The sequence below is a fragment of the Achroia grisella genome, unplaced genomic scaffold, assembly GCF_030625045.1.
Source record: "Achroia grisella isolate CSIRO2021 unplaced genomic scaffold, CSIRO_AGI_Agris_v1 utg874, whole genome shotgun sequence".
NCBI classification, from domain to species: Eukaryota; Metazoa; Arthropoda; class Insecta; order Lepidoptera; family Pyralidae; genus Achroia; species Achroia grisella.
The window spans coordinates 3,161,346-3,176,379 of NW_026713051.1; the positions used below are offsets into that span (position 1 = coordinate 3,161,346).

At 34.2% G+C, this 15,034-nt stretch overlaps 1 protein-coding gene across 1 annotated transcript; it reads left to right on the forward strand.

Annotated features, from left to right (window-relative positions):
* The first annotated feature begins 215 nt into the window (after nt 1-215).
* LOC131853014 (uncharacterized) lies at nt 216-14,034 on the forward strand. Its single transcript, XM_059203806.1, has 4 exons — nt 216-2,220; nt 2,518-8,136; nt 8,251-10,873; nt 10,960-14,034. Exons 1-4 carry the CDS (start codon nt 216-218, stop codon nt 12,896-12,898), a joined length of 12,186 nt encoding a protein of 4,061 aa, XP_059059789.1. The 3' UTR covers nt 12,899-14,034.
* Nucleotides 14,035-15,034: the final 1,000 nt, after the last annotated feature.

Sequence of the window (15,034 nt, forward strand, 5' to 3'; positions counted from 1 at the left end):
TACTAATAGTTTAGATGGCTGACTTTGTGTGTGTAGGACTCTATCTGTATCGACTTCTATTTTGATTAATATTTTATAAATAACTATAGTAAAACAGCACACATGTATTTTATTGTATAAACTGTCGCTAGTCTTTTCAAAGTTGTGTTAACGATAGTTTAAGTATATATTTGTACGAAATTTAATTTTGTTTTAGGTCTGAGGAACTAAACACGATGAATACGGGTGATGATGAACCATCGTCTGGTTTAAATGGAAGACTGAGACCAAGAAAGTCTACTATTCCCAGCACGCAATCTACTAAGAATATTCAAAAATCTGATGACAAAATCGCTTACGAGAAACCCAAACGCGCTTGTACCCTGTCCAAAGCGACATATAAACTAGATGATCTCTCTGCAAAGGCTGATTCTTCATCTATTCTGCATCTACTTTGCCCCTACTGCGATAGAAAATTTGCTTCTAAGCAAACTTTATCTAAACATACACTACGTGTGCATATCTCAATTTCAAAACAGGACTCAAACATTGGGTGTCTGTACTGTAGCCACACGGATGCAGATTGCAACCACATTTTGCGACACATGGTTGAGAACCATCCCAATGAGTACTTTGCCTGTCTATACTGTCATACTCGTTTCGCATCAACTATTGAGCTTGCTGAACATGAGCTTAATATTTGTGAAAAGCAAAAGATACCATACCGTAGCAAACTGCGACAGAAAGTGTCGGATGGAACCAAGAAAAATCAGAAATCGATCAAAATTGATACTAAAGATTTCCGGAATGACGCTAAAACATTCACTGATGTTCATGGATTTAATGGCATCGTTATTTCTTGTGAACTAAAACCGTCACAAGTAAATGATGATGCCGATATAGAGGATAACATAACAACGAATTTAATTTTACCGCCCAACAAAAGTCTAGTTAATAATGCAGTCATAGAAAAAAATGCAGTTATCATCTTGGACGATATACAGTGGAACAAACGAATTCCCTCTAATTTTTCTTTTCATAATACAGACGCAGATCAGATACTTTCTAGATTGGGAGTAGTTCATCGATCACCTAGAACAGCAGAATCTACAAAAAAGGAGTGGTTTCGCGCTATAGATGAGTCCTCACAAAAATTCGAGAAATGCTTTGATACTAGTTTCTACTCTAAGGTTGCTAGTAATGTTCAAGAAAATTTAACTAAATTTTTGGATGGTTCCTTCAATTTTAATCCCGATCCCGACAGCACTATTAAAACTAGGAAGTCTAAAAATAGTGTCGTAATTAACACCGCTGAGGGATTTCCAATACTGTTGGCTTATGCACAGTACTCCCGCAATACTTTCGATGGTTACATGCCACGAGCCATAGCGCCAAAGCACAAATGGAAATGGGATAGTTTGGAATCTGACAGGAACCCTATAAATCCGGATCAGATCAAACGCGATAGTCATACCAACAATTGTATCATTACCTTAATATCTAGTTTGGACATCTGGACACAGTTACGTATGCGAGGAAAATATGAAGATAAATATAATTATTCTCCGATTGGAAAGAAGACAGACAAACAAAATACTATCGGTAAAGAATTGAAAGAGATATTGGAGAGCAGAGAGTTACCAACATCGTCATTAAATGTAATAGGACATACCAATAAAACCGTACCTAATGTAGAGGGGCTTGAATTTCCAACTTCATTAGGACTGACTCCGTCAGTACCAGATTATGATATGCCGCCAGCTGTATTGAGTGGAGAGTGGGTCCGACCGAGATGCTATGTTTGCTGTGCTTGTGGTTTTCCGTCTTACGACTCTCGCTCGCTTTCTTCGCATATTGGTACCCAACATCCAAATGCACAAGTGCAGCATTATGACGTAGTCGGAGAACTACATTTAAATGGTAACATTTCAAAACATTTATATGTGCCGCCGAGTCAAATGTACAATCGAACCAGACCATTGAGGGGATTCAGGGAATGCACAAAATGTAAGAAGTCAGTCTCTTTGGAAGACCTGCATCAACACATGTTAGATTGCGCGGGGGACACTCCGACAGTTCGCAGAAAGTGTCGCTATCGACCTTTTGGGGTACGCAGACGTCGTTCTCGCTTGCCGGATAATAGAATAAGTAAGAAAATGCGAAAAGACATTCGATCCAGACAAACTAGACAGAAGAGTCACATGAGACCAAGACCTAGAAACAGAACTGAGGTTGGAGATGGTAAGTTGATCGACATTTTCCTAAAATCCTGTTTTAATGGTTATTATTCTAATAATTTTATTATATTAATAGCTATTTAAAATGAATAATTCACGTTTCTATGACGGGTGTTCATTTTAAATTGAATAAGATGTATTACTAGAGATGAGAAGATGTATTAAGAGTATTACTAAGTAATTGGTTGCAATTTTTTTGTCAACTTTAATTTTTTAAGGTTGTGGTTGGAGTATTGATATTTAAATTGATTAGTGCCTTGTTTATTTGTCATGTTTTTAACTTATAATTTCTTTATTTCAGCTGAAACCATACGAAAAATGTTAGCTGATTTACCAGCGAAACGTCACCGTGTTATGGTAAATACAATGAATCCAATATTGCGACCTCGTAAAAAAATTGACAAACAAAGAAATAAATTTTTACTAAAAAGAAGATCATCCGAAGATCCGAAGTCCAGAAAATTAAGATCTATTAAATTTTCGAATAATGGACCAACGGGGTCAACCAGTAACGATAATCATAAAAGTGTAACAAGTAACGATGACGACGATAAACCTTTAAAGCCAAGACTGAACCGTGTAACAACTAAAAGTACATGCCAAAATGAAAGTATGAGACGACGGACCGGTATTAATACAGCAAAAAGAAAATCACAATTAGAAGGACAAAGTGCAACTTTGAACACTACGGAAATGTCTATTCTACAGTGCTCTGGTAGTGTTTCTTTTGATCAGCTGTCAATAGACAATACACCACAAAGAATTGACGTAAACAATGGCCCATATAATACAAGAGAACATTCAAGTCGTGGTGGATCCAATACTCGTGAGCATAATAGATCAGGCTCCAGCAGTGACAATGGAAATACTAACAATTCCCATGCTCCAACACAAAATGCTCCTTTAAAACATTCCATTGCTAGTTTGACTGCTGACTCAGAGACTCATGATAAATCTGTGCAATTTCACCATTCATTTTTGGTTCAGCAAGAATGCAACAATGTAAATCATGTGCCAACGGGAGATCGTTTATTTTTCGAAAATGAAGCAGCCGTTACAAAGCTCGATAAACCACCTTTACACTTTAACCAAAGAAATGCAATAGATCCTTGTGGATTGCAAAAAGGAAATAAACTCGGTAAACCTCGAAAAGGTTTAAATGATTGCATAGCAATGTTGAAGAATAAATTAGAAGTACCAAGTAGCGTACCTTCGTCACAAATATCTGTCCAATGTGGAAGCGACGAGCCTCTTCATTCTAACAGTGTTATCACTAAATCGAAGATAGTGGATCCAGAAAGTCAAATTGAAATTATAGAGAGTAAACCAGCTCAGGTCTTTTCTAGGCATAAGTTAACGTTCGAAAGTGCATTTGATAATGTTAATCAGAAAACATATGATTACCAATACTTATCTACATCTCAATATACAAATTCAAGCGGATCTATGTTAGTTGTAAATCCACCTGACAATGTCATAAACCAAAAAGCTAGTAAATGCAAATCAAAATCTAGGAACGTGTCCTCTAAATGTGAAATAACACGCCGAAGATCTGCTAGCCATCTCAAAAATGAAATCCCTTTGAAAGAATTCGAATTAGTTCCGCAAATAGTTGTTACTACTCAAAAGCAAAGTGAAGTGTTAACTAATATTTCAGGTAAAGTTAAGCAAAGTTTTAGTTCTAGTCAAAAAATCAATCTCGAGATAGAGACGGATATATATAAGCAAAGAGCAAATGTCAGTCAAAATAGTAAATTATCACCAAGACAAAATTCAGAAATGTATGCTCATCCTAGCATAATTAAAAAGCCAGGCCCTTCGTTATCTCCCCAAACTACTGCTAAAACATTCTCAACACAGCAAAATAACGTTGAAATATATGGACAAGCACGACCAACCTCACAGTTGCAATCTGAAATTTATTCTTGCTCTAAGCAAAAGCAAGGTATATCTCCAAGTATTCATTCCAACTCTCAACAACAAATTCAGAATATACACCACAATATACAGCAATCTCCAAATTCTGATCCAGCATTATCACAATCTAAAATCAAGCAAAAGACAAGTCATTGTCTCGATGCCAATTCAAACCAACACTCAATAATTAACATAAATACTGAATATACCTCCAATAACACCACATCTGTAGAAGATTTTGAAGAAGCTGAGTTACCACAAATTTCAGCAGAAATTCCACCAGCTCATGCCAGTAATAACATAGAATCTCTTGTCTCAGTACCCTTGGATTTATCAGGTAAAGTAACGAATGTAGAGAGCTCAGACAATTTGTTGAAACCAGATAGCTCTCATGTAAGTGACTATGAAGTTTATGAAACACTTGATTTATCCAGTAAGAATATTGTTTTATCGGAGACAGACATGACTGCTATTACGGATGTTGTGGTTGATCTGCGTATTAAACCGTCGCCACGATCCGCTCATACAAGTTCTTTAGATTTGGCAACAAAAAATGATCTTGAAAATATTGCCGATTTATCTATTAGGGAACGTGAAGTTGATAGTGTGCCCACAGACTTATCAATGAGAGGCAAATTTATGTATAATGCTCCATACGAAATAATACCTAATGCACAAAGGCATGATTTACAAGAATTGTCTAGTATTAAAACTACTATTTCTGTCCAAAATGAATTACCACATGCTGAAGACGCTACTGTGGTAACTCCTACTGATTTATCAGGCAAAGTAGTTAAAGATAAGATTTCCCAAAAGGTTGAAGACATTAATATAAAATTCACTACAAACCAAAGTGTAAGTGATAGACCAGTTACCAATTCGTCAAATTTAACTGTAAAGGTTGATAAAGAAAAACACAGAGATTATTTTGTTAAGTCACCTGTGACAGCAAAGGAAAGTAGAAGAGGTTGTGATCAGATTATTAACAAACCAGTTACACGAACTTTTGATAAAACTACTCCGCAAAATCAGTTATATGAACCTACGTTAAAGGTATCTCAGTTTAAAATAAAAACAACTGCTACAACTACATCAACTTGTACAGAGCCAATTGATGTTCTTAATACTTTTCAACCATTGCAACGTAATACAGATCCCCTTACAAATACATCAATTGTATCAGTAGCTGAGACTAAATCCCAAGATTCTACTTTTACTGATACTTCACTATCAGTATTAATACCTCAGGAGCATTTATCTTATGAAATGAGAAATACTTCTTTCATTTCCAGTTCGACAAGGAGTACTATTATCCCCATTTATACTTTATCAAATCCTATATCTACTACACCTATTAGTAAACATGAAAGTACAACACCGGTTTACACCTTAGCAAATGCTTGTATTTCTGTAACCAAAATTGATCGGCCAGGGCTAATACCTTTAACGAGTTCATTGTTGAGTATACCTGGAACAACAATTGCGAGTACTACATCAGTATATACATTAGCTGGAACAACAATTGGTGCCCCAATGAACTACGGTGCACCTCCTAATCTCTCTACACAGATTTCACCTTCAACTACAAGTAACTTCACTCTTCCTAGTTTTCTTACTGATACTGCTACATCGGATATGAATAGCTACAAAACTAATCATAACATTTCTCCTGATACTACTGTTACTACAGAAAGAGACTTAAATATGGTGAATAAAATAGGCATTTCGGCGGTCGATCAGGATCCAGAAACAGCAAGAAAGATAGCGTTGTTACCTAAAGAGTTGGTTGAAATATTAGGAACAATGCCTGTTGGACATAGAAATCAACTTTTAAATGTTTTACCTCAATATGTTTCTAATATTGTGACTACTTCAATTTCATTAAGTGAATCTACACATATTACTACAAATACCTCAACTGCTATATTGAAACCGCCTGGCTTTCCTTCAGTAACTAGTACTCCAATTGTTGCTGAGATTGCGTCATTTGGCCACGATAAATACAATGTTGCACCATTAAATGTAATTTCACCATTGACCTCACTACATCAATCAATGGGAACGTATCAAGCTAAGTCGCAAACAACTGGTACATTAGATTTCCAGAAAAAAGATTCTCTAGAATGTGACATGATTCCTCTAGCCTCATCAACATTTTCTCGTACCTCTGCATTTGATAATGTTGGTACAACGCTGTTACCAATTACTAAAAAAATGGATGAAGATACCAAACTGGAACTAACTATAGAAAATAAAGGAAAAGTTCAGGTTGGTCACATTTCTGAAAGCTGCCCAAATTTATTGTTAAATGAAACTATTATTGATTTGACAGATGATGACAGTATAATACCTACAACTAATGTCAAATTAGCGGATGAATTTCCTCGTAATATTGTAGTTACATCACACGAAACTCAGACTTTTGTGTCAGTTACAAATACAAACAAACAAAAATCAACAAACGAGAAAACATCCAGTTTAAGAGCCGTTCGCATAAAAGCTCCTTCAGAAAGGCACAAATCCATTACAGATATTTCATTACATAAACCACTTTTGGAACCTCAAATCAAGTGTAATATAAATGACCAAGAAAAACAGATATGTAAGGTCTTGGATACCGATAAAACTATGATCTCCCAACAAGTAGAAGTATCTAGTACCCAGTACAGTAACAATCCATGCGAACTGGTTGCTCCAACATTACCTGATAAGTCTACATTAACATACGAAGATATGAAAAATAATTCTGCAAGTTTGCCAAATACAATCAGAAAAGAAGAAATTCTTCAAGCTAGAAATGAACATCTTAGAAACGAATTAGTAGTTGAAACTTCTTCAATTTCCCCTCCCGATTCAATGACTAATGAGTTTGTTGCAAGACAGTCATCTGATTCAGACACATGTAAAGATATCGAAATTAATTTTGCGTCAGTAAACGAAAACATAAATAAAACGTCTTCACAAAATATAAATGCATCGAAAGTATCTGAAGAGATAGTTACGGCTATAAACAGTGATCTAAATAATAAAACCTTACTTCAAGAATATCAAACAATGCAGGAAGATGTGACTACTACTGAGAAGAGTTTATTGGAAGATAATTCAAGAGTAGAAGTACATGAGGAAGATGAATCTGATGATGATATTTCATTGGCGGTAATAGTGAAGCAAAAGCAAGAAGAACATATATATAATCCCACGTGTAAAGATGACACCTTTAAACTTATAGCAGAGAAGAGTGACAGGCTTGAAAGTAAAAAGAAAAAGAAAGATAGAAAACTTAAGAAAGTTAAAGATGTTACCACAGAACAATGCACAGATATGATAACTTTAGAATTATCAGATAATTCAGCAACAAATATCTCTGTTGATAAGCAGGATGAAATATGTACCAAACATCTAGATGGTAATGTTGCAGAGACAGAAATTGAAGCCACCATGATTGGAGACAAACATTCCAAAAAGAAAACTAGGAAAAATCGTCTAAATATTAATTCATCAGAAGTGTTAGAACAACAAACAGAGGAAAAAAATGAAAATAAGGAGCTGGATAATATTAACATAACCCATGATAATAAATTTGATAAAATCGAATGTACAAAATTTGAAGATAAAATATCTATGTCTAAAGATATTAGCAACAGTCAGAATAATAGTCACGTTTCTACATCCATGAAATTTGCAGATGACGACGTTAATATGAAAAATGACGACGCTTATCTTAATAATATGCATATGGATAACTTAGATGAACTTAAAGCTAATAAATGTATTAATTTGAACCCAGTTACAAATATTGATACAAGAACTATAGTATGCGAAACTGTAACTGAAGAACAAAAGAAAAAGAAATCAACGCTAAGCTCTTTGCGTAGCAATGAAGAGTGTTCTATATTTGTAAGCATACATGAAGAAAAAGAAATTCCTAGCCTGTCAAGAAAGAAAGAAGATTGTGAAACTAAGAATGAAAACACTAAATTAAAATCTGATGAACTTATATTGGAAAATCGCGATACACAGAATAACTACGTAGAAAATACTAATATAGAAGAAAATAATAAACCTGACGCAATTTTGCAAGTAAAAACGAGTAAGAGACTTTCACGTGGTAAGAAACTAATAAAATGTGATGATTTCGATACCAATGATACTATTAGTGACGTATGCGTAGACTCAGAAAAAGAAGATAGTATGTCTACTCCGTTACGTCGCAGTAGACGCGGGAAATCCCTATTCGTTGATAATGAATTGGCTTGTGTTGATAATATGAATATACAACCTAATGTACCATTGGAACAAAGAACTCCACTTACTAAAAAACAATTAATATTTTCAAAACTTTTGCTCGACGAAGAAAACACTAAAGGTCCGGCTCATTCTACACCAGAAAAAAATATAGATGCAAATAAACTTAATATTACTTTGTCATCAAATGTACTATGCACGACTAATGAAATAGGACCCATTTCAATTATTGAAAAAACAAGATCGAAACGAAGACTATCGCCTTCTGAAAAACGTAGAAATAAAAAAAGAAAATCTTTGGAAGACTGTCATCTTGATGTGAGTGACTGCACTGACACTGATAATTCTCAAAGTCTCTATGAATCTACTACTAACATGGGTATTTCTTTATCAAATACAGCCGAATCTAAGAGTCATGATAAATTAAATGCTACTTTAAACAAAGGTAATCTGTCTAATAAACGATTAATTGATGTTAATGAAGTAATCACTCCTATTAGCAATGATGATTCTGATGTCAATTCAAATAAAACTGATATTGCCGAAAGTAATAGTGACAAATTAGTGTACTCTATAGAAAAACGAAAAGCCAATATAAACCAAGATTTAAATCAAGGTCCGAAACCAAAAAAATCTAAAACTAATTTTAAAGACGTGGATAAAGAAGAGAATTACGTTACAGATAAAATAAATATAAAGTATAAATTACACGCAAGTGGCAGCTCAGATGTTCGCACAGCGTGCTACAACTTACCTGTACCATCCAAACGAACACGTTCTAAATCAGTTGTTGTAAAATCTTCAGAAGCACTAACGTACGATCCTTATGACATCGACTTAGATGATATGATAAAAAATCCTAATCCATTACATGCCGGTAGAGATGATAATATTTTACGAAAAGGTTCTACATCTAAGACTAAAGAAAGGTCTTCAAATTCAAATAAAAAATATTTAGAAACAAAGGAAATTGTGATTAAAAAAAGTATTGGCAAAACATCGCATCAAAAGTCTCAAGATACTTTTAATTCTATAGAACAACATGAATCTACGGTTCCCTCTGAAAAGGCTAATATTAGCGATTCAGACGATTCATCTAAAAGTGATGTACCATTACAAAAGTATGTAGAAGAAAAAGAAAGAAGGATTTCAGAGTTGGACTCTAATGATCTTTCGAGTTCGACGGTTAAAGATATAAACGACGACAATGATATCGATGATAATGAACAGTCTAACGACAAAACATATGACGACAATAAAAAGAGCCGAAGAACACTGGGAATTTGTAATAATGTAGAAAGCATATCAGTTCAAAATGAAGCAGATGAACAACTTCGGTCAGAACAATTTATGGAAAGTTTCGGTTTCTTCTCTGAAAGAAAACCAAGAAAATCTAATTTATTAGCTTCAAAGAAAATATCAGAAACATTCCATATTATAGCAAATGAAACCGACGATGTGTTGTTTGGATATAAAGAACGGGCAACAAAAAAATCTTTACAAAATGAAAATAAGAAGTCGGCTGAAGGTGAAACCAACCCCAAAGCACCACAGCAGTCTCTCCCTAAAGTAAATAAAGCTTCTAAACGTGGACGTAAAAAGAAAACTGTTATTAAAACAGTTCCACGTTTCTGTAATGTTTGCAAGAAAGAATTTCGCCGGTCTGATAACTATTTAAGACATCAAATGACAATGCTTCATGTATCAAAATTATGTGAAGTAGAAATGAAGATTAAAACCAATCCTGTGCATGAGGAACCTAATTATCTAATAGCTTATAAACAATATGTAGACCGGTTGAAAATATTGACAGATAAATTTAGTAAACGAAAGAAAAGTAAGACTAAAAAATTCAAATTACCTCCTGTTGAAGAAATAATGTCCGAGTTGAACATCATTATTAGAGATCAGCAACTATCAGAACGAGAACTCAGTAGAGATGAAGCACTGTTCATAGATTGCTGTGAGCTTTTGAAGGAGTCACACAAAACTGATCATAATAATAAAGATAGAACTTCACAAACATCAGTAGCTAGATTAGACCTTATTGAAAAACCATTAAGTGATGAAAAATTCGACTCCAAGAGTGATGGAGATGTTGATTCTATAACAGCAAAAAATATTCTTGAGAGTGAAGAAGTACGAAATTTAGAAAATGATTTGATTTCCGGCCTGAAGGAAGCAGCTAATGCGAAGATAGATTACAGTAATGCAATGTCTGGTCAAAATTTAAATCCAATTCAACATCAGACTGAAAACTGTTCTTCGACTTCTAATTTAGATGAATCTCGTTTTGAAACAAATCAATTGAGTGTTACCGATAAAACTTTAGCACCTAAAGCAAAAAAAATACCTGAATATAAAGAAAAGATGTATCCTGATATTATAGAAGATATAGATATGTATGAAGATAAATTTGATAAAATTAAAAGGAAATGTAGATCTCAAGCAGCTGCTGCGAAACAAACACAAATTGAAGCGAAACCAAGTATCAGGTAAATACTTAACGCATGTCAGTTATCTCTTCTGTAAAGTAATTAAATTTTTAATAATTTTAATATTATTATTTTATTTGTTACAGCCGCAAGGGGCGAAAGAAATCTAATAAGAAAAAAAACAAGAAGAGTTCTAAGAAAAATTCCCAAAGCACTCAAGTTCTAACCAAAGGTGCTTTGAAAGGCTTTGACGGCATCAAAGTATCCATCCCGCGATCGGATATTGATATGTCCACTATAGTTCCGCCTATAGAAATTTCGAAAAAGAAGAAAAAGAAAACAACTTCAAAAAAAAAGAGAGATAAAAAAGATTCTGAATCAAGTAGCAAATCTGAGAGCGAACATCGAAGTAACGAGGTTAATTCTGAGCCACAGAAAAAAGTAGACGTTTATGAATTTATGGATAACGAAGATGCAGAATTATTTGAATTTAGACCATCGACTCTAATGGAAAGATTTAAAAGTATTAATAAAGATCAACCGAGTACCTCGAAGTGTAATCCTGTTGAGGACGCAATAGAAAACTCAAGCGAAAGTTGTTCATACGGTGATGACTTTGTGTATATGTCAGACGATTATGTCAATAGTGATGAGACGGAAAATAGTTTAGTGTCTAGCGAAACAGGAAATAATAAAGGAATAAATGACAAGAAAAATTCAACTTCATTAAAAAGGAAGGATATTGTTGAAAAGAATGCCGTAATGGGTAAGATATTTAAACACAATGCAGTGAGAACTGAAAAGAAGAATAAGAACAAGGAACCTATTACAAAGCCTAAAGCTAATTTAGATCAGCTGTTTGACAGTTTACTAGAAGATGAACCAAATCCTTCCACGTCTAAAAGGGATAGTACGTCACCACCACAAAAAAATGATAAGGAATCATCTAAAGATCAATCTAAAGATCTTGATCAATCTAAAGATGATTCACAACCGACTACACCTCATAATGATGATGTATCTACAATTAAAGATAATTTTGTTTCACCTAAAAAAATTCGCACTACTTCGTCTCATAAAAAAGATAGTAAAAAAATATCGAAAAAACATAGCTCATCATCTAAAGAATTTAGGCATTCCTCTAAAAAGAAACGAAATTCTTTGGAGGAGGATAAATTTGGTCCGTCTACATCAAAACAATATGAGACCAATTTACCAGTTGAATATTATGGTCCTAGTACATCCAAAATGCATGATACGACGCTGCCAAAGGATTATAAAACTCCATCTCCAAAGATATATGATACTACATCCTTAAATAAATATGGAAACACCTCACCACTACATGGAGATTCGTCCCAAACTTCTCATGAAGACCTGTTTGATAAATATGACTCAAAAAATAAATCGCCAGTGCGGGCAGAAAGCGACGGCGTCAGTATGAGTTTCGAGTTTTCTACTGACTCGCTGGATCTAACTTTAGATGACGCTGGAGTAGCTCGACAAAGAGCGCGGCGAAAATGCACTGTAGGAAAACAGAATGTGTTAGCTGAAAGTTGGAGTTCGGAATCTGAACCAGATGGTAGACCTCCGCGACCATGTAGCGCTGAATCAGTACTAGGTGGCGCCCGGAAAAGAAAAGGAAAAAAGAAAGAAGGGCAACAATCGAGCGGGCGTAAAGGTAGCAACAAGTTTTTGTTTAAAAAGCAAGACGTTGAAAGCAGGGTAACTAGTAGTAATCGTAACACGTCGAGTAGCGTTGCAATTGGTAGCGGGACTGGTAAATTCCTAGTTGAAGATTCTTTGGTCAGAGGAAATGGGGCCAGTACCAGCGGAGGGGGCGGTAGTGTCTCGACAGGGGTACAAGTGTCGCTTGGTCCGCCCGTCAATCCTGGCCCGTCTGGATTGAGAGGGAGGCCACGCCATACGACATACTGCTGGTCCTCAGAGGGCGACGATGAACAAGAGCATCTCCAACAGCATGGATGGATCGTTGGAGATAGCCACAAGAAATTAGTTACGATGTTAGCACATGCTAAAGGACGTAAGCGTAACAATGACGATAAAAGTCATTTGGTAGAATAAGGTTAGCTTTTAGATTATAATAATCTTGTAAATATACTGTATATAATGATCTAGTTCTTTATAAAATGTCATTTTTCGTGACATTTTGACCAGAAACCCTTTTAAAACTAAATTTAATTGAGTTCCGTTCTGTAAATAATGTATATCTTTTATAGTATATTTTAGTTAAATTATGAATGAGCCTATGTACTGTTAGGACTGGATTTATTTAAGTAATTATTTGTTAAAAAGCCCTTACAGTATAATTGCTAAATTTTTAGATTAAATATATTTTGGTCATTATTCGAGTCCTCTATCCCTTACTAATCGATTGTTTAACTACTGTCTGTAATTATTAATGGATGTTTAAGATGGACGGGGTATTCTATAAAGCTATGGGCTATGACTTGCACAGTGTCATGAACTGCAATAGAAAGGAATGTAGTAAAAGTTTGCGGGGATGTCGATACACAGTAATTACAGATATGTGTGTAAGTTAGAAACGGGTAAAATATATTAATAAATGTCTAATATAATCTACGAATTTCTGTCTAATAACATTATCATTATTGTGATTATTCTATGAAACTAGCATAAGTGTACAAGTTTTAGCCGATATTAATGCCCCTGTCTCTCCTCGTCGACGATGTTCGGTTAGTCTTTGCCAATCAACTGTGAGGACAGTTTTAATGTGTGTTAAATACATAAAGTATATTATTGTGTTCCTTGCATAATATAAGCGGATCTAATTATAAAATATATAAATGTATATTATTTCGAAAATTATGCAGATGTTTTAATTTGTTCAGCGAGATTATGTTTGAGAGTGCGTATGAGGCTGATAACGCGGTCTGCGTGATATTATGTATTGTTTATTAAATTTGTTATGAATTATTTTATACATTGAAGAAAATAGTCAATTTAATTATATTACGAAATCTCAATGCATTATTTATGTTTTTATTATCTAGTCCACGAAAGACTAAACCCCATTATCAGCCTCGGTACATTGTGATGTTTCCAATTATATCAAAAAGAAGACTTATTATTTCAAAGCGTATACAAGTTATGTTAAATTGCTTGTGTGCATTAATTTTATATTGACTGTGTTTATATAAATGGCGTAATCGAGTTTAATTCTTGAATAAAGCTCAATGTTGAAATCCATTCATTTTATTTATTTTTACCTCTTCAAACCCGTATTTTATTAGCTTATCCCTTAGAAACCATAGAAAATTATTAAGTATAGTAGTCAAATGAAAAGGGCAATGCTAGAAATAAAATTGGTAATCATGGCTATTCTTGGTGAATTTGTCATGATGGCCTAAAAATCTTGCACAAATTTTGCACTGGTGCACCGCCAGCGTACACCTTTTAGAGCAGTATATTCGTAGTTTAGTGCGATCGTGTGGCATAAAAATATCTATAACAAAATATTTAATAAAGGGTAGGACTTGTTAGTAATGGGGACTAGAAAGCCCTTGTAACAATAAAAAACTTGGTGCACACCAAAAGCACCAATATTAATAATCTCACTTGGTCCTGTCTAGTACCAGTCTTAGTATTCTAAAAGCCTGGTCAAGCCGAAGAAGAGACTATTTGTAGGAGAGGTAATGATAATAGTTAATAGACAAAGTCATTTAAAAAATATATAGATATTTATTTAGTTTGCATTTTAAATATGTTGTAGTTTAGTTATAATTTTTCACAAAATAAATATATTATTTACTTGCTTGTATTGTTTACATTAGTTATTTATTATTATTTAGTATTCTCATCTGTAATTGCAACAAATCTTAAATCAATTGTTTACTAATTCGTATTTTTTTATTAATTAATAATTAATTAAGGGATTATGATGGGTTCCTGTTTAAGAAAAGAATGTGTAAACAAAAAAATATTTTATTCCATGACAAAACAACAAATAGAACTTAACAGTATAATTGCAACAGTGTGGCACTAACAAGATATGCACTTAGCATAATATGTCAGAAAATCTTCACGACCCCGGTCTTCCGTAGAAGCCTTTAGAAAACAAGCACTAGGTCTAACCTTCACCACCGGCAGTTGCGGGATTTGTACATATGCCCCACTGCTCGTAATGTCTTGAGATCAAAAATAAATAAGCGTTCAAGAAATATTTGCTTATCCATACCA